The sequence below is a fragment of the Pteropus medius genome, unplaced genomic scaffold (assembly GCF_902729225.1).
Source record: "Pteropus medius unplaced genomic scaffold, Ma_sr-lr_union100, whole genome shotgun sequence".
NCBI lineage: Eukaryota > Metazoa > Chordata > Mammalia > Chiroptera > Pteropodidae > Pteropus > Pteropus medius.
The window spans coordinates 7,741,518-7,767,774 of NW_024352783.1; the positions used below are offsets into that span (position 1 = coordinate 7,741,518).

Genomic DNA, 26,257 nt, shown 5'->3' on the forward strand with positions numbered 1-26,257 from the left:
TACCAGTTTATGTTTTCATATTTGCATTTATCATTTGCTTCTATTATCTGTTCAGAACATGTTAAAAAACAACTTGTTTTATTTTTGTTTTAATCTGCACTAATAAAACTAGGTTTAAGCTATTATTTGATTACTTGTTTATATTTTAATTATATAGAAAATAGTTCATATTAATTTTATTTAACCACCTGTGATTTAAAATTTTATTCTATATTAGCTCCCTGATTTCTTTCTTTATTCAGTAAATAAATATTTTTTCTTCAAAATTAAGCTATAAATTCTATTTAGAGATTTGTATCACATCTCTTTCATATGTTCCTCTGAGTTGTGTTTAATTTTTGATAATGAGTGAAAGGCACAGCATTTCTGGAGTAAGACATCTGTCTTTCCTCTATTAGATGAAGCCACTAGACAGTATGAAGGACCATTACATCACTTCCGACCACAGCAGGAATCGCTGTCTCCACAACAGCAGCTGCCCCCTTCTTCACAGGCTGAGGGGGTGGGGCAAGTGCCCAGGACCCATCGACTGATCACACTTGCTGATCACATCTGTGTAAGTTTTTCATTATTCTTATTAAAATTTTTTTTATCATGCAGAAAGCATATTTTACATAGAATTGCAATAAAGATGTCTAGCTGTTTTTATGTTATATTTTTTGTAAGTACTCAGTGGGTTTAACCAAGTCCTTCTTTTCTCATTCACAGCAAATTATCACACAAGATTTTGCTAGAAATCAAATTTCCTCACAGCCTCCACAGCAGCCTCCCACTTCAGCATTCCAAAATTCACCATCTGCTTTGGTGTCTACACCTGTGAGGACTAAAACATCAAGTCGTTACAGCCCAGAATCCCAGTCTCAGTCTGTCCATCATCAGAGACCAGGTTCAAGGGTCTCTCCAGAAAATCTTGTGGACAAATCCAGGGGAAGGTATGGTCTTTATTTCAAACCATTTGTAAATTTCCCAGCAGTAGAACAAATTGAACATATCTATAAGATAGGGAATTCATCTCTTATACCTGAAGTTTACTTACCTTCATTCCCCGGAAAGTGTAAATGAGGGTTTTTCCTCATTTATTCTTGGAATGTCCACTGGGCAGTTCATATTATATCTTTTTAATGTGTATGCAAAATTGATTGCTGCTATAGTTTGTTTTGGGGTTTGTAAGGCAGTTATGAAGAATGTGTAGTTCAGTAGTAGTTTAGGGACACTTCGAATAACCCTTCAGAATCACAAAAGCGTTTTTTTCTCTCAGTGGTTTCCACTGGGTCAGCAATAGATGTTTAGGAAGCTGACATTAAATCATGAAAATGAGGCCAATATAGGCACCATGAGGAGAAATACATTTTATATGACAGGGCCATCTACTAAAGAGCCTGTCTTCTTACCCAATGTTGTTAGTACTCGTAGACCCAAGGATAGGTCCTGGAACTGAAAATCTACCTCCATAAGCAGAGAGCAGGGGAAGATAGAAGAGGCTAGCCATTCCAGTCTGGTAATTAATAGAGTTTATTAAAGGAAACTTAACATATAAAGCATGTTTTGGGTGTCTGCAAGACAAAGTGGATTCCTGTACTGCTTGGCAGGCTCCAGAGAATTACACAGGGTAAAGGGGGTGGTAGTTGTAGGTACTAGTCTATGAATGCTGTCAGGTCTGGGAAATTATGTGCTTGACCAGGTCAGGACATAGTGGGAGGCAGGGGAGGGGTACTTGTTAATGTGAAAGGAAACATCCATTACAAACAGATAGTCTCTAATGGGGGATTGTGGGGAGCAATCTCCCCCTCTGGCTTGGATCCAGCTCATAGGTAAGGCAGCGGTCATGTCTTAGAACAGTCTCTCTTCCACACTCCACCCCTCATGACTGGCTCTTACAATCTCACACACACACACCCTCTTCCACAATATACCCCGAGTGGTCAGCAAGGGGCTTCATTCACACAGAGAGATAGTCCATAGCAATAATATAGGCAAATACAAGAAAAAAGACAAAAGAAATACTCCAAGTATTAGTAACAGTTTTTCCACCATGCCCCTCAAGACCCACACCAGTGTGTTAATAGGGCACCGGTGCTTGGGGGAGGGTCACTTAAAGCATTCACTTATTTTTTTATGTGTGTACTAGTAAAGAGAAGATATTGGCAGACTCATCTGGTATAAAAACACAACATTCATTTTGAACAATGGCACAGGTATCCCCCTATAATTGGATGCCACAGGAATAGCAGATGTCTGAGGTCAGAGAGACAATTTATTTAGTAGGGACTTGAATTGGGAGCGCTTCTCCTTCTATGAGAATTATATTTGTAATTCTAATCTTTAGAAATTAATGTCGCTCCAGCCTTGGGAACCTGGCCAGGCTATGTAAACCGTACATGTTGGCTGGGGGAGGTGGTGCTCTCTGGTATAAGAAGGTGAATAGGAGGGCGATTATGCCAGACCAGGACCCCAACTTTCTCTCCGCTTTTAATGGTGCATATCCAATCTATGTATAGTGTGTCTCCTTGAGTACTGATTGCATTAGAATAACAGGATCCCCACCAGAAGTTGATGAATTCCTCCCTACCCATGGATGTGAAGTAACTGATCCACCTCAGTTACTGCAATGTCCCATTGCAAATTCCAATAAATGGTTCTCTTCCCAGCGACAATAGGGCTCAGTGCCCTCAATATCATAGCTTGTCAATCCGTTGCAAGCGTCAGGACTATTGCTGTATCCTTTGTTTTCTATCTCTTTTATTGAGTTTTTCAGCCTGAGTTCCTAATCTGGCATATGGGGCAGTACAGGTTGGCCATTTAAATGCATTAATGCCTGGGAAGGTCCTTACCTTTGTCCACTCGGTCAAAGTAGGTTTTCCAGTTAGTAATTTTATCTGTTGTTTAAGGACACCGGGTTTTTCATCCACCCTCCTGACTGCCTATGGGTTTTACAAGGGGTGGAGTCTCCATTTAGTGTGTTCTTTTGTCCATTCCCATACATCATGTCCTTCGAATTGTGACCTCCTGTCACTATCTATTTAATGGAGGTACCCATACATAGTATTTAACTTTTCTATTCCCTTTATAGTGGCAGCTTGATTAGCTCACTCAGTAGGAAGGCCTGAGTTAAACCAGAGTGTGTTGACACACACCAGAGCACATTTGGAACCTTTACTCAAGGGGTGAGGGCCTGTGTAGTCAGTTTGCCAGTCCCTTACCTATTGGGGGCTTCAGTGGATAGCCCCAGATTCTTGTGGCTGTTGTCTAGAGTGTTTGGAACAGAGACAGGACAGGATGTAACTGCATTAACCAGATCACTATTTTAAAGGCAGCCCTGCTTCCTTAGATATGTGCCATCCTATTCACATACTCTTCCAGTGTACCCCGTCTGCCATGTCAACTGACAGGTCTGTTGGCTAAAGCATATATTTTTGTCAAGGCATCTGCTTCTTGGTTACCCAGGGATGTGGATGCCCTATGGGCAGGGACATTGATGATAATGCGATCTGCCTTGGGCTCTTATAGGTGAGCCCAAATTTCTTTCCACATCTCTTGTCCCCATAAGTATTTGTTTATAATCATCCATTCCTCTTCCTTTCCCTATTGTTCAAGCCACAGAGTCAATTCTTTTAAAATGGCCCAAATGTCAGTACATAGGATTATCAGCCAAGATTCATGTGTGATTATTAACCAAGCAGCTCTTACCTTAGGCCACTGGCTACTATGGTTTGTTCTTGTTTCCACCTAGATAGTTTCAGTGGATGGTTGGATAGCAACTGCCATCCAAGTAGGTGGATTACTCTGATGAGAGCCATCAGTATAGCAGGCTCCAGCTGAGATTTCCCCTATTCCTATCTTACAGACTGCAAGGGCCAACACAAGAATATGATCAGGGGCATTTGGTTCTCTATAGCCAATGGAGCCTACTAGTTATTGTATTTTTAAAGACAGAGGGCTGTTTGACAGGGTACTCCTCTGCTGTAGGTAGGCATGCCACTTAGTCAGGGTAGGAGTCTGAACTGTGGCAGAGGCAGATTACAGAGTGGAACATGTCCATCCACCCCTTGATGGGGAAGCAAGTCCTCACTACAACCAGCTGTTCTTAGTAAGAGGTCCCATGTGCAGGAGCATCATATCAACTGCCAGAGTTGCTGTTTTGTGGAGGTCACCTGATCTCTGGCTGCTTCCATATTTGAGACCAGAACACAAAGGGCACTCTCTCCTTTTGCTGTTTTTGCCATAATCCCCACCCCATGCCTTCCATGGTAACTGAAATATTTAATTCAGATGGCAACCCGACCTGGGCAATTCCAAGAGCTTTAATCTGTTCAACCAGTACTTTTGCTTTCTCAAAAGCAGCCTGCTGTTCTGTTCCCCAGTCCCATACATGTCTCTTTTTAAGTAGGCAATATAATGGGTGGAAGGCATTGCATTAAGTGGGGTATAAATGGTCACCAGTACCCTAGAATCTTCATAAAAGCCTGTACCTGTTTCACAGTTTTTGGTATGGAGTAGGCTTGTATTTTATCTACGATGGTCTCAGAGACAGCGTAGATCTTACCTGACCTTACAGCTCCCAAGAACTTTACTGCTGTGCCTGGATCATGAATTTTCTGTGGTTTCACTGCCCATCCTCTCTGTCATAGGTGGTCCAGCAAAACCAGCCTGCCAGGTTTTCTGCAGCAGAGTCAGATCTTCACAGATTAACATTTGTGTCATCAGTGTAATGGGCTCATTTCACTAGGGTTGGGAAAGAAAACGGTAACAAATCCCGATCACCATTCCATGGCATATGGTGGAGCTATGTAGATAGTCTTAAGGAAGCACTTGGAAAATCCATTGTTACCACCACCACCACCCAACATGCCCCCCCCACCCCCACCCCAGGTAAAGGCAAATTGATTTTGGGACTCAACAGCCAGGAGTATGCTAAAAAAGGCATTGGCCAGGTCCAACACAGCATATGTTTCTAGGATGCTAGCCAAATTAATATAGTGGCAATATTAGGCATAGCTACATGAATAGCAGGGTACTACCTTCTTCAACTCTCTATACTGTCCGTCCTTCAAGAGCCATCTGGCTTTTTTACTGACCACACTAAGGTCAGTTAAAGGCACCGTGCCCATATGGTGGAGCTCTTGGATAGTTTTGTCTATTTCCTTATGTCCTCCCAGTAACTCTTTCCTGTGGTGGTTAACTGACTGGCTCCCAGTTGGCATTGCCTCTTAATACTGATTTGATTACTTGTACTTGAATGCCAGATTCCCTCAGAGGTTTGTAAAGTCTTGCCTTGCCTAATGTCTTCAAGATTGGGGAGGTGAGGACCTCATACTCCCAGTAGTGGGAGCACCCAGTTTGCAGAATAAAGTGTACTTTTCTGACCATTACAATCTGGCCTCCATAGGTATCTATAGCACTAAGAGGGCCAGATAATTTCTGAGGATAACCATGTAATTGGGTACATTCAGTGCCAGTGCAACCAAAGCAGTTACCCTCTGTTCATTTCTGGAGGACCAATGGACGGTGAGTTCCTCATGAGACCTCTGATCGCCCCTGTGGACCTCACCTGAGGACAGTCTTGGCCTTCATCCTATACTCAGGGAACTGGGAGGCACCCAATCAGAGTAGGTTGAAATCCCAGAGGGCTCCTCTGAATCTGTTGGGGTGTCCACTGGGAGAACCGAGTGTGGTATTGGGTAGAACTACTCTGGTTTTAATGCTTTCCATAATCCCACTAACACTGCATTAGGCTGACAAACATTCTTCCGAGATGCCTGTGGCAACCAGATCCTGCCAGGTTTGCTTTCAGGTTATCCTCTAAGCTTTTTCTTCCCTGCTGCCCTTATTGCTCCTTTTTCTTTCCCTCTGTCCAAGTTCTGAGTGCTTCCCATAGCTTTGTATGCACTCACGAGACCAGTAGGTTTCTCCTAGATCTGCCTTCAGTTTCCTAACCCTAGCTTCTGCCTCTAAAGTTGATGGTCAGCCTAACCTCCTATAAGAGAGGCCAGCCTAGAGCTGTGGCCATAAGCTTTTCTTCCTTGCCACAGTGTACAATGCGTAGTTCTTCAATCAAAGGTATGAGACCAGCCAGCATTTTCAGGGTGTCCCTATACTCAACGTGGAAGTGTACATGTATCTAACATACAGACCACAACTGCACACATAGAAGTAGAGGGCCAACCCGGGATTTCTCTTAAAGATGCCTCGTTCCCAAGGCCCATTTCTTCAGTCCCTAGCTGATTTACCAATTGTTAGTACAAACAGACCCAGGGAAAGGTCCTGGGACTGAAAATCCACTTCCATAGTGGAGGGCAGGAAAAGACTGAAGACAGAGGCTGGCCACTCCATTCGGGTAATTAACAGAGTTTATTAAGGGATGTGTATATGTGAGGCACTTCTTGGGCAGCTTCAAGATGAGACGGATCCCTGTATTGCTTGGCAGACGCCAAAGGATCATATAGGGTAAAGGAGGGGAAGTCACAGGGACTAGCTAGTACATGAATGCTGTAAGGTAAGGGAAATTACTTTTCATGCCTGACCAGGTCGGGACAATGGCCTGTTCCAGGAACCAGCACATAGTGGGAGGCAGGCAAGGGGTAATGGTTTATGTCAAAATGAACACTGATTATGGTCAATGATCAGACAGTCTCTAAGTGGTGGTGGTGAGGAAGGGCCGGGGGAGGTCTGTGGGAAGCCGTCTTCCCCCTTCTGGCCTGGGTCCAGCTCGCAGGTCAGGCAGCAGCCACATCTTGGAATGGCCTCCTCCACAATGTACTTCACTTGGGTTTTTAGGGCAGGGTTTTTTATTCAAGGCTGTAGACTAAGCATTGGCATATGTTAAATTATAGTACAAAAATATGAACATTCATAAAATTCATGAAAATGCTGAGAACAAGACAGGGATATCTGCAGATCAAAGATTCTGGCAAATATCTGGAAGACACACAGTGGATTGATGAACCAAAGTAGTGGAAGCCATAATTCAGAGCATTAAAAAGAGCAATTTGTAGCAGAAGTGCTTCTCCAGCCTGCCTACCAACCCCTCAAGTTAGCAGAGAACATAAAGAATTAAGAATAATTTAAGAAGCCGAATGGTCTGTATTTTTTTAAACTTTATATTGTGTTTTTAAACATACACAGAAGTAGAGAGAATAGTATAATATGCCTGTATGTATCCATTGCCCAGCTTCAGTAATCATCAGCATAGGGCCAGTTTTGTTTTATTTTTATCCCCACTCACCTGCCCTCAAACTGGATGATCTTGAGGATAAGATGAAAATACATTTATTTTCTTTTAAACAACAAAAATTCGGTTATCAAAGGAAAACTGAAAGCTGGATAGCAGAGTCATGGTTCATTCCTGATTCAAAGTACTATGTAGCAGGTTTTGAGCAATTAATGACATTTCTGAAAAAATCCATTTGACTTTTTCTCTTGTAATTTCTGTATCACTACAGTTGTGCATTTTAATGAGGAATGTTAAATCTCTTTCATTGGTTTTAGTCAGATTACCTGGTTTTACAGGTTTAAAATGTTCATACAATCCATAGTGTTATAACACCATTAATAGTTTTTAATCTATAATCAAAACATAGGAGTTTTTCTCGTGTTCTAGATAGAATGTAAATGCTGTAAATCACACAAAAATGGCTGAATATGCTATGTAAAATTAAAATATACAAACTAGAGTAAAATAAAATGGCACCAATGCAGAGAAGGTAGTCATGTTCTTCATCTTTCATGGAAGGGAGTTACTACTGTTTCAAGTTTGATAAATTAGGAAAGGTATAAGATTATTTAGTTTTAGAGGGAGCAGCCAAGGAAATATAAGAAAAATGGTCAAAAATGGCCACCTCTAATTGGGTGGGGTTGATTATGAATAATCACTAAACCAGAAACTTTTTTTTTTGGTGTAAACCCCCAAAATTTGGCTTATCTCACATTATCCCAACAAATATGGCATCCAGAAGAAAAATATTAAATTGCAGAGAGCTGCTCAGCCCTAAAATTTGATATAACTAGAGCCTATCTTGACTCACTAGACAGACTCCTTAGGTTTCAATTTAGTACTCAGATCCTTTATCTTTTAACTCAGTGGGTAAATACCTGGTAAGTCAAAACTCAGAATCATTGGTAAAACTAATGAGGGCTCACTGCCATGGGGGTAGGTTGGTGGGGTCTGATGCTGAAGCACATAGTGACTTCCTGACAGAGCCTCAGCTGCTGTCTGTTCCTTGTATAATTCGACTCCCAAATCTCCCAATGGTAAACCAGTGTTAACAGACTTTATTTTATAACTAGAAACTTCTGCTATAAATTGGCATCTTTTGTTACTTCTCCTGAATGAGGTAATGAGTTAACCAGTTTCTGTTTAGGGTAAGCCTTAGGTGAGCCCTAGGAGCACAATATATTATGTTATGTTATGTTATGTTATGTTATGTTATGTTATGTTATGTTATGTTATGTTATGTTATGTTATGTTATGTTATATGTTGTATTTATTACATTTATTATGTTATATTAATTATACTATTAGGCCTGGAAAATCCCCAGAGAGGAGTCATGTCTCTTCAGAGCCCTACGAGCCCATCTCCCCACCCCAGATTCCAGTTGTGCATGAGAAACAAGACAACATGCTGCTTCTGTCTCAGAGAGGAGCAGAGTCTGCAGAACAGAGGTAAGGAGTGAGGTGTACTTCCTGACAGCTCCCATTTATGAGTATGTGTGTGTGTTCAATGCCTTTCAGTTTTTCTTAAAATCAGTACCTTTTTTCTCTTTTGGGTTATATGTCGGGATAGGACTCTCAAAGGATCATTTAGTCTGTTTTCTTAGTGATTAATGCTAGTGGATTTTCATGAAAAAAATTATAATATTTAAAAAGGTTATAAGGAAAATTGTTCCCTATTCTTGAAATTAAGTCCTTCTGGATCTTTTTTTAAACCTCTTTTTGGTTTGTGTGGTTCAACCGACCATTTGAGTATGTACCATGTACCAAGAGCATTGTGGACTATATACAGAAGAGAAGTAATGATTAATTAGTATTTGGGATAAACTGCTTTACATTATATTTCTTACCTGTTTCTGACCCTAACCTAACCTTATGAATTATTAGATGTTTATTCCCATTGGGATTAGACACCTTTGATTTGGCCCCTATCTGGTTCACTTCTACCACAGTGATTTATCTAAAACTTAGAATCAAAATAATTAATTAAAATAAAATAAATAAATAAAACTCAGAATCAAGCACTAAATCATTAGCCTGGCATTTGAGTTCCTTTATGACAAGGCTTATATTACTCATCTCAGTTCTTGCTACTATACCCTTATACTTCATTCTCTGTCCATATCAAGTTGCTTATTGTTCCCTGAATTACTTTCAGTCCATAATCATGGTATTTTCTTGGTGTAAAACACCCTCTCATGATGCTCTGAGAAGTGAATACATGATTTGCCCATACTCAAAAAGGAAGAGCCCAGCTTTAAACCAAAGTCTGTCTATACACTCCAAACAGTTAGTGCTTTTCAATAAGTTATTTACTTATTGTATATATTCATTAGACAATAAATAAATGTTAGTACTTTTCAATGAAATGAGGAAGAAAATTCATTTTTGAAGAAGGAATGATGTTAAATTTAATTATACATTTATATGTTTTCCCCTAAGTTTGTGAATATTTTGAGTACAGGGACCACATCCTGTTTTATCACCTCATTTGTCTTGGCAAATAGTAGATTCAAACACGTTCTGTTTGAATGATGTATAAGTCCACATGACCTCCAGCTCTAGCTAGATCCTTGGTGGTCTTGCACTGTTAGAGGAAACTTGTTTTTTTAAATGTTTTTGTATAGGAGGCTGCCAACAAAATATGAATCCCTTTACACAAACTCAGCTCATCTAGTAGGAGGCTTTGAAATGATTATAACAATTTCCATATTGTAGTTATTCTGTTCAAGTCTGATTGTTGATTGCTCATGTGTGAACTGTTAATGTTTTATAGGCACATGCACTTCAAAGTACTTCTGCTAGTAAAACAGTTCTCAGTTAATGTAGTAACCATAAATACATCAGTGTTTAGGCTGTTGATGCATACAGCATCATGATGAGCTATTTTTGAGTTTTCCTGTTAATATCCATTTGCTGCTTATTCATTCTTTGTTAAGAATCTTTGTTCTAGATTATCTCCATTCCAGTCCTTATTTTATGATTTCATCTTTGAGTGCCAAAGTATTTGACTGTGTCCTCAAATATGATGTACTAACTGGCTTATGGTCAGATATTGCTCCTTAGGGTTGTAACTACACACACAACATGGGGAAGTAGTAGTTTCCCCAAATACTCTATATGACTGTTACTATCATTGATAAGAATGTCCCCCCAGGTTAGGAGTACACAATGGTAATAGACATAACTGTTCCTAATAGGAATGATTCCCGCTCACCAGGGAGTATAAGCTACTTGCCTTCATTCTTCACCAAGCTTGAAAACACGTCACCCATGGTTAAATCAAAGAAGCAGGAGATTTTTCGTAAGTTGAACTCCTCTGGTGGAGGTGACTCTGATATGGGTAAGTGGGATTTCTTTCATAAACCCCAAATAAAACATGCATTAATAATGGTATCTCCAGTGTTGCCTCGTGTGTAATCCTTGAATTTACAGGCTCTTTTAGGCATCTATCTAACGACATTTGATCTTAAAGTTCCTTCTCAGTTCTGTCAGTATGAAGTATTTCTATTAGGGAAAAAAAACTTGCTACTTTCTGAAGCTGTCCATTTTCTCTAAGAATAAATTCTGAGTCTAGGAAACGTATATGAGGCTGGATTAGCTCTCCATAGTTTTTTACTCACTGGTCTTAGTTTTATCCATTTGGGCCATCTCTACATGACATCTCTTCAGCTATTTGAAGACAAGTCATGTTCTTCGAGTCTTCTCTCTATAAATATCCCCAGTTGTTCATCACATGGCCTGGTTCTGAGTAATCATTTGTACCATCTCATTTACTGTCCACTGAAAACATTTTATTAAACTTCAGTAGGTTCTGAGATTCATCATTATTAAGGGAGTCTAAGATTGTATTAGGGTTTTTTTGGCAACCTACACACTTTAAGTTATAGTGCACTTAGTATCATTATAAATATCAAGGTCTCTTTTGATGTGCTCCTCTTGATCCATACCTTTCTCTTGCTATATTTTTGTAGTTAACTAGCTCCAAGTGTAGGATACAATCAGTGCTAGCACTGCTCCGACTACTTTTTCTACCCTATTAGGGTCTTTCTGGATCTCAATTCAGTCATTCAGCAGTCATCTGCAAATCTGATAAACCCATGATCTAAAGATATAATAACATCAATAATAGTAGCAGCAAACATATATATATATATATATATATATATATATATATATATATATATATATATATATATCACTTACTATGCTCTCGGCACTATTCTAAGCACGTATATGTATAAACTAATTTAATCCTCACAGTCCTACATGCTACATATTATAATTATCTCCATTTTGTAGTTGAGGAAACTGAGACTCAGATTTAATAACTGGTGCAGGTTACATAACCAGTAAGTAATAAGGCTGTGGTTCAAACTCAGGCACTACACCTCCAGGGTATAGGCCTCTAATGATGTACTAACTGGCTTCTAGCAGTTCTCTACTAATGGCATCATTACCAGTCTTTTGTAAGTATCCAATAGGGTAAAGCTCTATGGTGTCCAAACCTTTGGGTTGATAAGTGTTAATCAGAATCTTCCTCATACTGTTATTTAGCACACTCACTTATACTATCACTCAGTCTTATCCATCTTTTCCTCACGTATATCCAGTAATACAGAGAGACTTTGTTAAATGCATTGCCAAAATCTGGGTATACAAGTTTCCTTTATTTTTGTGACCTATGGTCTGCTAGTCTCCCACCCTTGTCAAAAGAAAGGAAATTATGGGCTATGAACTATAAAATGCCAGTTGGATGTGTGTTTGGATCTGTGACACTTTGTGCTTAATAAAGGTTGAATGTCAAAAATAAAAGGATGAGCCCAGTGTCACTTATTACATGTGAACTTACCCTAGCTCTTAATTACCAGATTGCCTTAAGTGCAACAAATCATCTAAAAGATAACTGTTTTAGAATGTTGACCAGAATTGCTATATAGACATCCATTCTTCTTTTTTATAATAGTATCATTCATTTTTGTCTCCAGTCTTCAATGGTTTCCTCTTTTATTTACAGCTCCTCAAACGTCACCAACAAAAATATGGTGCTCTCATTTTCTGATTCTCTCAGAACGCAGAGAGGAATCTGTTAGATCATGAGACATACAGATTTTAAAGCAGCCAGTTGTTAGTTGTTTCACCTTTGTATATTTTGTACCTGTCCTCTCTAGTTTTACCATTTTAGTGGAGGAAAAATTCTTGACAAGAAAATACCACATATGAATTGAAGAAGCCTACTTTATAGTTTTGTTCTGACATTGTCCTTAGGCAGTAGCTCTTAATCATTAATTCAGCAGTTATTTATTGAGCAGCCCACTATGTGGGTGCTTTTAGAGTGACAGATGGTGTCTACTCTCTGAAAATGTGTAATGAAATAAGTACCTAACAAGATAAAATTTATTAATGTCTTAAAGCAAGTACTAACAAAATTGCTTAAGTCTGGGATATTTTTGATTGCAAGAACTCCTTCTGATTGTGGAAAGGGACAATTAAGGAATTGTATTAAGGAACCAGTGGTTTCATGGGACCCCAGAGCACATTCAGTCCTCACCAGAAAGTGTAACTGAGAAAGCCACCAGCAACCAACACAGCATCACTTCAACTCAGTGTCTCTCAATTCAGTGTTCCCATTGAGGATATCAGTGACTTTATTCTTCAGAAACCTTAAAGCTTTAAAACTATGTGATCTCTCCTAGCCATTGACACTAGTGGACCACTTCCCTCTTCTGAAATAGTCTTCTCTTGGCTTTCAGATACTATTTTACCTTGTGTGTGTTTTTTTTTTTCTCTCTCTCTCTCTACTTCTTTGGTCATTTATGTCTCCCTAAAAGCTCAGTCTTGATTTGCTTGGCCCTTGATTGTTGGTTTTCCTAGTTTTCTCCTCATGCACAAATCTGAGATTCATTTCATCTACTCTGGGAGTTTAAACTATCTGCTGAAAAATCCCAAACTTCTAGCTGGAATTAAACTTTTTCTACTAAGCTCTCTACTTATGTATCTTTGCAGACCCTATTTCTTCTTGAATACCTTACTGGCTCCTTAAATGTCTAAAATCGAATTAACATTCTACCTCTCCACACAGAGAAATCTGTTCCTCCTCCTTTCCTACCAAGTTTACCTTTATGGTGGCTCCACTAATCACTTTCTTAGCAGTAGTCCCTCTCCCTCATTCTTTACGTGCTGATCTGCTGATGCTACCTCATCCTGTCAGGTCTGCCTCCTAACCAGCTCTCAAATATCTCCTTTCCCCTCATTTCTGAATAATTATGTTCTCATAAGTTTGCCCATCTGTTTTAAACCAGAGGTCCTCAAACTTTAATATCCATCACAGGTACCTGGAGTACTTGTGATATATGTGAATTATAGTGCCCCAGGAATCTAGGAGGTTGGTACTTTTACTAAGCTACCCAGCTGATTCTGACTTGATGGCCTCAATACCACATTGAACTGCAAGCTCCATAGTTTAAAGGAGGAGTGCATTTTAAGTACAGTATCTTAGTATTACTGGCTGAACTATATCAAATTATCTTTATATGACTATTTTTGATAAATAAGGTAGATTTTATGATCCAACCAAATAAATGCTCAATATTTGTCAAAAGAATGAGTCCTATTTTATAAACTTTTACGATAACAAGGCTGTATTTATTACTTTGTGTTATTTCAGGTTCGCTGTTAACCAGGCCCAGAAGTAAGGAAATTGTCCTCTATAGTTATTGTTTTATAGTTCTTCCTGAAGATTTTTCTCCTCCTCTTGCCAATTTAAAGTGTCCCTGATCAAGAAAGTTCATTTCTAGGCACATGCACTCCCCATCTTCACAGATAGGTTTTGTCTCTAGGTAAGAATCCATCCTTCTGCAGTCTCATCCACAACTCCACATTCTTCTCTGAGACATCATTTGATTAGCCACCCACTTCCTATATTCTTTCTCTTTCAGATTCTCAGCATCAACTTGAAAGACATGATGAAAAATACCATTTATGTTCCCAAATTTTATTTCTGGCACAGTGTTTTATAAGTAGTTCCCAGGCTGTCCCAGCTATGGTCATCTAATCTATACAAATTACTCATTGTACAGTTTAGCAGGAATGAAAATCAACAGGCAGAATATTTGTCTCATCCTAGGAATATAAGAATAGTTTCCAGCTAACCATAGTAGGGAAACACATGGCCATTTGCATACTATTTATTGAGCTATCTTTCCCCAAAATGTAATCTCAGGCTGCCTCAAACCTGTTATTTGCAGGGGTAATCTTAAAACCCAAGCTTTCTTCTCTAGCAAGCCTGGATTCCTATTCTGAGAGCAACTTTTTCCTACTTGTGTTTCTCCAGCAATGCAAACTTTCTTTCCTTCCTCTGAGTTATATTACTCCCGTGCTAATTTTCGTACTTTACCGATTTGTTATTTCCCGATTTCCTTTGTAAAAAAAAAAAAAATTTTTTTTCACTTAATCTTCACTTAATGGGTAAAATATAAGGTTGAGATCATGGAAAATAAAAGGTTAATCTTATTGCAGGATTTTTTTTGAGACTTTATCTCTTTTGATGTACATGTTTGTCACATCTCAATTAATTTGAATGTTTGTTTAAATACAGCAGCTGCTCAGCCGGGAACTGAGATCTTCAATCTGCCAGCAGTCACTACCTCAGGTAAGACTGAAAATACATTATTTCCCAATATGAAATCTGTATGGCAGCAGTCACTGCATACCAGGGGACTGCTCCAGTATGCAGAAATGAATAAAAGCTCCTAATCAGAAATACTCAATAGCAATAGAATGAATTGAGATTCAATAAATACTTGTTGAAAAGATAAATGAACAGAAAATCAAAACTACTAAAAAAACTGTAGAAACTAGGAAACAGTTAAAGTAACTTAAACAGTTAAAGTGGGTGACTGATTCATTTAGCAAAGGTAAACAAATTTCCTTGAGTTATTATTAATGGATTTAGATGACTTCTATGCGGGCTCTCAGTGTTTACGCAGCTTGCCAAGTGCTGTATGTATTCTGTGAACTGAAGGACTATATGTAGTCTGTTCATATCTATTTCCTGATCTGCCTCAGAAATAAGCAGAAATGTTGTGGTTATCTCTTTTAGGCTCAATTAGCTCTAGAGGTCATACTTTTGCTGATCCTGCCAGTAATCTCGGTCTAGAAGACATTATCAGGAAGGCTCTCATGGGAAACTTTGATGACAAGGTTGATGATCATGGTATTGTCATGTCTCAAGCTGTGGGAATAGTGCCTGGTGGTGTCAACACCTCAGTTGTGACTAGTGGTGAGACACGGAGAGAGGAAGGGGACCCATCACCTCATTCAGGTAAAGTTTTCATTTCAGTGCTTTTCTGTCATTCCTAAGAAAAAGCCAATTTATTTCCCAAGTTCTAATGTATCACTAAGGGATTTCATTTTGTGCTCAGAGTAAACTCTGAGAGTTTGTTACTTTAAAAATATATTTTTTTAACCTGGAATTTTAGTAACATGAACAGAAATAAGGATAAATTTTTTTACCTAAAATGTCACCCTCTAGCATTTATTTTTATTTTTGTTTGCATTTAGTCCTTATATGTATGCATACATTATAATACAAGTGCCATTTCATATTCTGCTTTTGAATAAAAGTGACTATTGTAATAAAAATGACAGGTTCAGTATAAAATAATTTTAAGCCATAGAAGAGTAAAAAAAAGGAAAAAAAAATCCTTCAGATCACATTATCCAGAAAGTTTAGTGTTATTTGATGAGCATTATTCCAGACATGTCACTGTATAGGTACACATAGAAGGATAAATATAGAATGAGATCATTTTATACATCCAGTTAAAAGCACGCACACACAAAAACCATGACTCTAAGTTTTTAATGTTTATATATAACCTTTTTTCTTAATCTTTTGAGAATATCTCATGCTTAAAAAATTACGTGGCCAGCAATATTTCAGGTTTAGTTCAGGTTTATTTTCCTCTGTTATCATGAACCAAAAGATCTAAGGTTAAAAAAAGGTTAAAGAGTTTAGAGGTTTTTATATATTGTTTTATCAAACATTAATTTTAGAACAATATGGATTCACTCCTTGCTCTGAAAGATGAGCATTGTCTTCCTCTTTCTGCTCATATCTTCTAATTTTTATTGATTTTAAGTGTATGTGTATTTTAAGATTATAATATTGGTGACTATTATGCACATACAATCGTGGTTTTTATTATGGCATTCCTTTTTGGTAAGGTCTTCATACTCCATTTTCTCACAAAGGGTGTTGCTATATTCCAAGATCTTTCATGCTCAAAAATGTCTCCTTGTTGTCTTTATATTGAAATGACAGCTTGGCAGGTTGTAATATTCTTGATGCAAACTTTCCTCAAAACATCCTGTAGACTGTTACTTTTTTTTTCTGGCAGTCATTGTGTAAGAAATAAGGCCAGATGTGCCTGTTTTTAGCAAGTCATAATGTGCCTGAAGAATCCTTTTCTCTTCAGTTTCAGTAAATTAACCATCAGTGTTTATTAGTAGTCATCATTCTGTATCAGATTTTCCTGCTCACAGGAGGGTGTTTGCATTTGCGGGTTGAGTTCTACACTGAGGGAAATGTTCTTCTATTAAGTGTTCCTCTTATTTCTTTTGTTGGGCTTTCCATTTCAGAAATGCAATTATCTTTTTGTTAGGTAGTCTTTGTCTTCCATATGTTACCTTATTATTTTAGTCATCTTGATCTCTTTCTGTTGCTTTTACTGTCTTAATTTTTTCTTTTATACTAATAATTACCTTTTTGTTATGTCTATTCTGATCCTTGCTGTATTTTGTTTCCTAAGCCTTTTCACCTCATTCTTGGTTTATCTATTCTTTGAGCTTCTTTTGAAACTGGCTTCTTATATTTTGAAGTTTTTATTAAGTATATGAAGCACCTTCACCCCTTGTTCTATTCTGTCATCAAGAACTTATGTTTCTTTTTCCAAATAGTTCAAGGAGTAGAAGTTGCTTTCTACCCACTTTTTTCCTGTACACTGAAGGATATGGGGCAGGATGAAATTGTTCTGCTGGGCTGAGGAAAACATTTGATGATGACCTAGGCTCTGATCTCTTCTGAGATCTTTTTAATGTTTTGTTTTAGAGCCCAGTCGGGGCATCCCACTCCTGTGAATTTCTGCTGAGTTCACCAACTAAACAGCCTGGAAAAACAGAAAGGGCCACCAAGACTTGCCAAGCTTCTGCTGAGGTCCAATAGTGCCATGAAGGGGCTTCTGTTCTACAGTTGTTTTCCTTTGACATATTTCTTTGGGGTGGTATAACAACAGCTCCTGTTTGCTTCTCTCTAAACTGGTGGGGGAGGAGGTAGTAAGGATTTAAGAGTTTTGTCAACCTGCTTTAATTTCCTTAGCAGTTTCTGTGCTCCAAGGCCAGGAAAGAAATGATGTTCCATAAATTTTAATTCATTGGTTACATGTTTTAAGTTTATGGCATGAGGACATACCCCTTTTTTGTTTTGGTTGCCACAAGTAAATTCTGGCTTTCTTTTAAATATTTTTTACTTCATTGGGTACTAGGATCTGGATCCTTCATGCTACCATTCTGCTTCTTTCACTTAGCATTATATAATCAGCACTTTGGTAGGTTTCTAAGTTGAGACTATAATTACTATATAGTAACTATAATTTATTTCACTTTTAGGAGTTTGCAAACCAAAGCTGATCAGCAAGTCAAACAGCAGGAAATCTAAATCTCCTATCCCTGGGCAAGGCTACTTAGGAACTGAACGGCCCTCTTCAGTCTCCTCTGTACATTCAGAAGGGGATTACCACAGGCAGACGCCAGGGTGGGCCTGGGAAGATAGGCCTTCTTCGACAGGTGAGGAATTTACTACTAGGAAATAAGTCTTAAAAGCAATTTATCTTAATGCCTTAGTGCTTCTTCTAAAATCAGAAACTTTGCTTGGAAAACTATATTTCCATTACTGTATCATTACTAGGTTAACTTTCCAGAATAGAAATTGGGTACATATAATCTTATGAATGCAGGGTCTGGTTACCATGGACAAGAGCCATGATAAAAGATCTCATCTGTTTGCAAAGCAAGTAAGTCTGTGGTTTCAGTTCTTTTATGAACTCTACCTAAATGTAAGTGCCACTCCTTAATAGCCTTTCACATAGACAATTCTTAGAGAAATACCAAGAAGTCAAAGTCAGAAATGGGAAAAATAGTTTAAAAAGCCACCATCTCTCTTTAGGCTCACTATTGTCTGTCTATACAGACGGATAAAAAACAATACTCTAGGATATTTATTAATGTTTTCCATTTTGTGACTGTAAGCTTTTTTTTTATAACATCACTGTAATAATGGTAGTCTTGAAAAAGAACAGGTTTTTTTTTGTTGTTTTTTTTTTTTAAATAAAACTGGGATATTTGCTATGGATTTAAAGGTTTCAGAGAATTACAAGCTGTCCTTTCCTTGGGTTAAATATACATATACATCAATGAAAAAACCTGAATGTGCCCTCCCCCTTAAGAGATTTACAAATTTCATATGGATATTATATCAGCATAACTTAAGGCTTTTGCTTTCTAAAATTCTCACATCACATGTAAAGTGATTGCACTGGTTTGAAAACTTCTAGCCTAGACCAATGATCTCAAATCTTATAGGGAAGGAATTATTATTAGACCATGTTAATTAATTATTTGATGAAATGGTATGTTTTCTGTTAGAGAATCTTAAGCTTTCTGGGGAGAGTGAAACCACCTAGAAACTGACAAAAGGTAGTAGTGCTGCCATTAGGTTTGTGTATGCCTTTTCTAAATCTTGTACATTGATAAGTCTGCCCACTGAGATCCAGCAGATGACATGGATCCTGCTGCCCCTTGACCTGCTGAAATTCCTGGGTACCTGTGCCCCCATCCTCTGAGAACTGTGCCCTTGCATTTATCTTTAAGAGTCAAGAAGTTCTTGGTGTAACCAGACTTTTACTTAGAGCTTAATATCCAGTAGTTCTACTTGGATTCTCCATTGAACATCTAGTTCTAGACTTAACTAAAAATCCACACCTGAGCTTTCATTTCTGGGCTCAGTAACCCTTTACTCATGTGTTTATTCCTGTTATTTGTCCTTTATAGACTCTCAGTGATTGCTGTGTTATCACTGACTACCATCTAAGTGATGAACATTGGCCCTTCCACGTAGTTTCATTTTGCTTAGTTTCACAAGACCATTTTTGTAGAATAATCCTGTCGTCCTCCATCCTATGAAAGTTGGATGAAATAGCAACTATGTTCATGACAGTGAAACCTAATTTTTATTTTGTCAGGCTCAACTCAGTTTCCTTATAACCCTCTGACTATGCGGATGCTCAGCAGTACGCCACCAACACCGATTGCATGCACCCCCTCTTCTGTGAACCAAGCAGCTCCTCACCAACAGAACAGGATCTGGGAGCGAGAGCCTGCCCCACTGCTCTCAGCACAGTATGAGACGCTATCGGATAGTGATGACTGAACTGCACAGAGAAAGGATCTTGGTGGGGCCAGGGTGTCGGGGAGGGATCTCTAGTTTTTGGTGGCTTTATTTTTAATTGCAGGTCACAAACCTGCCTTCCTATGATTTATGCCCAGAGACTTTTCAGGAGAGCCTGGACCATGGATGATGAAGAAATGATGGAAATGTGGAGAGTCAAATAGAGGGGAGGGGGGACTGCCTTTGATACAGGCAGTTTAGTGGATTATAATAATAGTGGAAGGTCGAAATGTAGAGTTTTTAAAAAGTGGACAATTCCTGTTCTTACATCTGTAAAGAAAACCATAATGTCTTTAAATCACTCTTCTGTAAATAGAGTATCTTTTTGCAGTGTTTCCCCTTGCTGTAGTATCTGGTGTACTTATGTTCAAATCAGCGCATCAACCTTGGGGGTACTTTTTAAAAATCTTCTTGTCTATCTTTTTAACCCTTGCCTTCTAAACAACCTTCTAAACAGCCCAGTTACATAATGTTGGCTGTCACGGGCATTGTACTTTTATCCTATTTTGTTTCCTCTAAATTCAGGTTCCCAAGTGATGTTTAAAATCTTGTGGAAATGTTTAGATTTTTAACAGACCCTGTCATAAAATCTGTACATTAATGTATTTAGGGTCAAAAGGCAGGAGAAACAAAAATTCTGCCATATTGTAAATTTCCAGTGCAGGCTTTAACTTTTTTTTTTTTTTTAATTAGTAGCACTGAAAAAATATTACTGCATGGGTATGTTATTAGTTCAGTTTTTACAGTTTTAAAGGCTTATTTGAGGTATACCTCACTGTTATGCACACTGGTAATTTAACCATGCCCTTAAGTATTCTTTTTCTCCTGCATCTGATGCAGCCCAACAAAGCTTTTGTTTTGAAATAAATTTGACTACCCTGTCCATAGATACAGTAGATTGTGATTTAAGACTCTTGATGTCTCAGCTTTCAAAGGAAAAACATATTATTTTAGTTTGATATATATTATTGGCTGAGTTAGAAAATGATTTTTAGAGAATCTATCTTTTAGATTTACTTTGTGCTGCATATCCTGGTGAACATACAGTCCTTTCTCCTTTTGTGCGTGCCAGCACTTACTCTTACTTTGATTCCTTGTGGCCAAGAGTTTATTGTAGAATGTCTTTATTTTGCTGAATCTCTAGGAGCAAATAATTTAAGACTGAATTTTAAACTGATTATGGTACTAGAGGGTTACTTTTATCCTTAATAATTAATTACTTGTTGAATTTTTAGATTTTTTTTCATACAATTTAGTGTGAAATTTCATACCATTGAAGCATCCCTTTGTAGCATACCGATAGTTTTGGGAGAATGCTACTGATTAGAAAGGAGAGAAGAAGAGAGGTCTCTCAGGATGATAAATATTAGCACTTTACAGACTTTTAAGCAGACCTAAACTTTTTAATTCAAGCCCTTTAAAGAAAAACAGGTCTATAACCACTGACTGAGTGCCTCCTTTTTAATGAGTGTTTCCTATGTGTGATTGAGACCCTCACATCACCCTGTAGCACTGGTGTCTTAATCCCTATTTTATAGATGAGGACCCAGGTTCAGTACTTTGCCCATTGTAGTTAAATAAGCAACAAAAAATAGGCCATAAACCCACGTTTGTCTGAAGTTAAAGCCTTCACTCCAGTTACTATTCCACTCTTGTATACTTGAGGTCCTCAAAACAAACTTTAGATCAGGTTTAGTGATCAGATTCCTACTACTTAGAAAGTTGTTACCACTTTATTATAAACATATATACATACATATACATAAAATTTTAATGTAAATGAAAAACAATAACTAAATGTTCTACTTAACAGTGTTCTGCTAAAATCATTTTTTAGATAACTGACTTCATTAATAATTTATATTGTCAGCTGACCCAAAAGAGATTATGATGGTATTTTTCTATGACCCTGAGGATTTTAAGCTGTTCCAAGTCAATAGTTTTTGAGAACATGTCAGATCAGAGCCTAACTTGTTACTTTTGCAGTTCCAATTGAAGACTCTAAAGTAAACAGCTATTACCCACTCACCCCCATCCTTATCACAATGCACTTGGAGAAGAGATTTCCAAACAAGAGATAAAATCCACTATCATTTTCTAGTTCAAAAATATGAAAGGACAGAATTCTCACATGCCTTACCTATGGAGCAAACCTTCTGAGAGAGACAGAAGTCCATCTTAGCATGACTGAAAATGGCAAGCACAGCTCTGAGAGTGACTAATTACTTGTAGAATGTTTTAGCTGTGAACCAAAGTGTAACACACTTTCCTTACCTATGATTTCTTAGCACCCCAGAACTAAATTAAGGTCTTCCCAATACTGTTCATGGAAATATTCTGACAGCTTGACTTCCAGTGCATGTTTATGATTGGAAGTTTCAAAATGCTTTAATTTTGGTATGCGGTGTGATTCTAATTTTCAAATGTTACTGCCCTGAACATTCTAGTGACATAGTTCAAAAATTTTAACTACACTATTTTTAACAATACACTTTTGAATTCAGACTGATAGTAAAGGGGTAAGTCCACCTCTGCTCTGCTACTTTGTTTTACAACAGTGCAAATTAACTTTACTGAGAACACCTACATGAAGAGACTGTCTTTCAGAAAACTCCTACAGTTTTTCTAGCACCAGGACCAGGAGCTGAATCATTGCAAAGGATCAAAAATTCTTTAATAAAACCTGAAGTGAAAAATCTAACTTTTTGTAACCCCTGCAATAATGAAAAGGTAAAAATATTCTCAGTGCAGAAGGTGAGTAGCTGACTGTTTTTTAAAAATCAGCTGAGACTGGGCTACACTGAAACTCAAGTCTGCTTTATATTATAGTTTGAGTTAAGACTTGATTAAAGGAATTAGCTGGGTAGTAAATAATAGATGACCTTAGACAAAAAGTAGGGAGAAATTTATATCTGCAAAATATAAAATTCTAGTATTAGTCTGACCTCTGAGGATTTATAGACTTCAGGGTTTCTAATATTTTAATTTTATTAACTCTTCAGTAAGTTATTTTTTATGAGAAACTCAAAGATTAGGGAATACAATATTGTTGTAGAGTCTCTAGTTTATTATGAAAGGATTCTTCCACTATGTACACAGGAACCAAAAATCAGTTTATCATTCCCACTTACACCCCTATGCCCTAACACATACCAACAATAGCAGTGTTCCTTGATGGTACCAAGAAAAATTGCCTTTCCCCTAGGCAATTGGCTCTTTGCAAGACTGCTAAGGTAAATAAACCCATCTACATTTTGTATTTATAGATGGTCCCTGACTTACAGTCAGTGGTTCGACTTACGATTTTTCAACTTTATGATGGTGCAAAAGCAATATGCATTCAGTAGAAATGGGCTGGGCTAAGCTATGATGTTCAGTAGGTTAGGTATATTAAATGGATTTTTGACTTATATTTAAAACTTATGATGAGGTAGGTTATCAGGATATAACCCCATCATAAGTTGAGGAGCATCTAGACTTTCTAGACTTTAAGGCAGAATGATAAAATAAAGCTCTTTCAACATAGCAGTCTATTCATTTAAGGTCATCTGACTAAATACCTTCTCCCACAGCCAAGAGAGAATCTCATTTGTTCCCTACTTTACAGACGAGAATGCTGAGACCCAGATGCAAAGAGCCAGGACCAGGATCCAGGCCAATGATTCTTCTACTGTATACCTGTGGTACATACCAGAATTACTGGGGATATTTCAAATACTACACTTGTAGGACTCTACCCTGAGTCAGAAGGTTTGGGGTGCTGTCTGGGCATGTATAGCTTTAAAGAGGTCCTCAGATGACTGTTCCATGACCTAGGTTGCAAAGGAAGTGGAGTGTTCAGATAACATTGACAAGAGATTGTTATTCCTTTTTCCAACCCTTTTTTTCATAGTTGTATATAACTAGATACAAAAACATAGAGTTCACTTTTATAATCAAATAGATGCTATACTTTCAAATGACTAATCCCACTTCAAAACTTCATGCTGGATGCTGCTGGCAAACCAAGGTAGTACTTTTCCTCCTCCTTTATGAGAGTTCCTCTAACTAACCAATCCCACCACTACGCTCCACTTTCTTGAACAAAGGAAGGTGCTGAAGTGACGACGTGACCTGAGATAATCTGACAGAAATTTATTTCACCTATGTTTTCTGAATCTCAATATATTCCCTTTTTTCTGTGCTTTGGTTCTTTTTACAAATATTATTTCAAAGTAAAGACTATTTTTCTCCTGTCAAAAAAAAAATAGGTTATTAAGAAAAATAACTAACCGTAATCCCCCTTTCCCCATGAGACAGGTAACTCTGGTCTGCCAGATATTGGTGAAAGAAGAGAGGGCAACAAATCAATGGACCAAAATTTTATGGTAGTGATGCCTGTGTGAATTACCACACACCCACCCCATAGGAAAACCGACCCATTTTAATCTGTAGTTACACCAGTATGGATAGCTCCTAACTATACATTACAACTGTAAACATCACCTGTCAACCATCCTTAGAAGTCAAATCAGTTTGGGGTGAAGGTTGCTTTTCCTTTCAAAAACAAAAGTAGCAAGTGTATACAACTTGTCCTTCAGCAAGGTTAAGTTGAGGAAACTTGAATATCAAGGACAAAGGATTTAAGTAAGCAATGATTTGGGTGCCACTGAGACTTGAATAAGCAGCTGTTACTGGAAATTCCCTACAACAAAAAGGGATTTAGATAGAGCTTGATAAAATTAAGTCAAAGGTCTATTTTTTTCTGGACAGCTCAGCCAATTCTTCCCTGATGTGCTGTATAGAAACCTCATCTTTTTTCAGCTCTGCTTGCTTCAGTGCTTCCTGGTAGATCTCTTTTGCTTGTGCATATCGTTCTAAAATAACCCAAAGAAAAGGGAAAGTAAGAAGAAAACGTATGTTTTCAAAGTGATTCTGAAGGGAAAGCATTAGTGATGGTACAGGTCTAATTTATTGTGTGCTTATTAAGTGACAGGCTGCCTCATCTAATCCCCAATTTGATAAGCTGGCTTAGAGAGGCTGTATGCTGGCCCAGATGTAGAGAACTCTCACCCAGTGAGTGCTGTGGGACTCCTAAATGTGCCCTTTCGAGTATACCCCTGGAGCCCTTACTCATTAACTAGAGACTTTACAGGTGAGGCCCTGAGTAATATGGCATAAAATCTCTGTCAAACTGATAGTCCCTGTCTTACTAGCTTCATAAAGTACACTGAGGAACAAATTATATGTGTGAAAACATTTAAAAATCTGTAAACTACAGAAATGAAGTACTAACACTGCAAAGTTTTCTTTACCTTGATGCGGTTCAACAGGCTAGTGCAAGTCTATAGAAGTTATGTGAATTGAGCACAATGGCATTTCAACCAAACATACGTCCTTTTCTGTATTATTCAGCCAGCCTTTTAATTGTGGAGCTTTCTCACTGCCATTTGCCCTCCCAAACACCATTTCACAGATTTATCTAAATCCAATAACACTCCTCTGTAAAGCAAGTCAGTCAAAATCTCATAGCTCCTACCTCTGTGCATCAGAATTGCAGCCAGGTTACTGAGCAACATGTGCAGCTCAGGATGTTCTATTTGTCTCGCCAGATCTGATGCCCTTTGCACATAAACACAGGCCTCATCAAAGTGGCCTTGTGCATCCAGGGTGGTAGCCAGGTCACTCATCAGCACGATGGTCTACACAGAAAAAAACAAACAGCTTTTTCATTAAATAATGTTAATTTGGAGTTTGATTAACTGAATACAGACTTACGATTTCACCTTTCCCAGCATTACTAGTAATGGTGGTGAAACATCAGCCTTTAACAAATTGTTATGTGCCTTTATCATTCATACTGTATAATGGACAGCAGTAGTTTCAACCTCTGGAAAATGATACAAATCTAGAAACTAGGGAACAGAATTAATATTATTTATTAATATAACTATCAAATTAGAAGCATCAAATGAAAAATAACAGCAAAAAAAAAAAGCTCTAATATGATCCCATTTAAGGATCAGCAACCTTGAGAAGCCAGTTCCCAGAGCCGTATTATAACATCATTCCTACTAGTGACCCTGAGACTCATTAAGAAGAAATACATCACTGATTTTAGGAAGATTCTCAAAAGAGTTTTTTAAATGTTGGTACTAAGAGAGGCCCTACTTCCCCCACTGAAGCCATGCTTTAAGCCTCTAGTTCTGGTACTTGGTGAACTGAAGTCCATGTTTGTCGTCTTATTCCTCAGTGATATTCCAGTAATGGTACTCTATAATATAGAGTCCTAAATCCCTTTCCTGAAGATAATTCATAGCCCAAAAACTTGCCCTGCCCATTACCCCAGCCTTGGGACATATTCAGTCCAGTTAAGATTTTTGGGTCCTTAGCTGGGTGCACCAGCATTCACAAAGTGATCTACTTCTTGCCTTTACAAACTTAACTTGATAAAGGAGACACAAAGAGATGATTTAATTCAATGTTTACTGTTCTAACAGAAAGTAACGGTATGCTTAAATTCTGTGTCAGTGGTTTTTAATTTTTTAATACAATCCCTTCTCCCC

At 37.9% G+C, this 26,257-nt stretch overlaps 2 protein-coding genes across 27 annotated transcripts in view; one reads left to right on the forward strand and one right to left on the reverse strand.

Annotated features, from left to right (window-relative positions):
• The window catches only part of NCOR1 (nuclear receptor corepressor 1), a 173,824-nt gene extending 153,219 nt beyond the window's left edge, over positions 1-20,605 (forward strand). For all 24 annotated transcript variants that reach the window (XM_039847432.1, XM_039847440.1, XM_039847443.1 and 21 more), the window contains 8 exons: positions 399-556; positions 709-932; positions 8,519-8,659; positions 10,408-10,550; positions 14,805-14,858; positions 15,309-15,530; positions 17,876-18,052; positions 19,507-20,605. In XM_039847432.1, the coding sequence (XP_039703366.1) occupies positions 399-556; positions 709-932; positions 8,519-8,659; positions 10,408-10,550; positions 14,805-14,858; positions 15,309-15,530; positions 17,876-18,052; positions 19,507-19,694 (1,307 nt within the window). In that variant the 3' untranslated portion in view covers positions 19,695-20,605. The remainder of the gene's footprint in view (positions 1-398; positions 557-708; positions 933-8,518; positions 8,660-10,407; positions 10,551-14,804; positions 14,859-15,308; positions 15,531-17,875; positions 18,053-19,506) is intronic.
• A 137-nt stretch (positions 20,606-20,742) lies between these two features.
• TTC19 (tetratricopeptide repeat domain 19) overlaps positions 20,743-26,257 on the reverse strand; it is a 22,877-nt gene continuing 17,362 nt past the window's right edge. For all 3 annotated transcript variants that reach the window (XM_039847456.1, XM_039847455.1, XM_039847457.1), the window contains 2 exons: positions 25,231-25,393; positions 20,743-24,568 (listed from right to left, as the gene is read on the reverse strand). In XM_039847456.1, the coding sequence (XP_039703390.1) occupies positions 24,447-24,568; positions 25,231-25,393 (285 nt within the window). In that variant the 3' untranslated portion in view covers positions 20,743-24,446. The remainder of the gene's footprint in view (positions 24,569-25,230; positions 25,394-26,257) is intronic.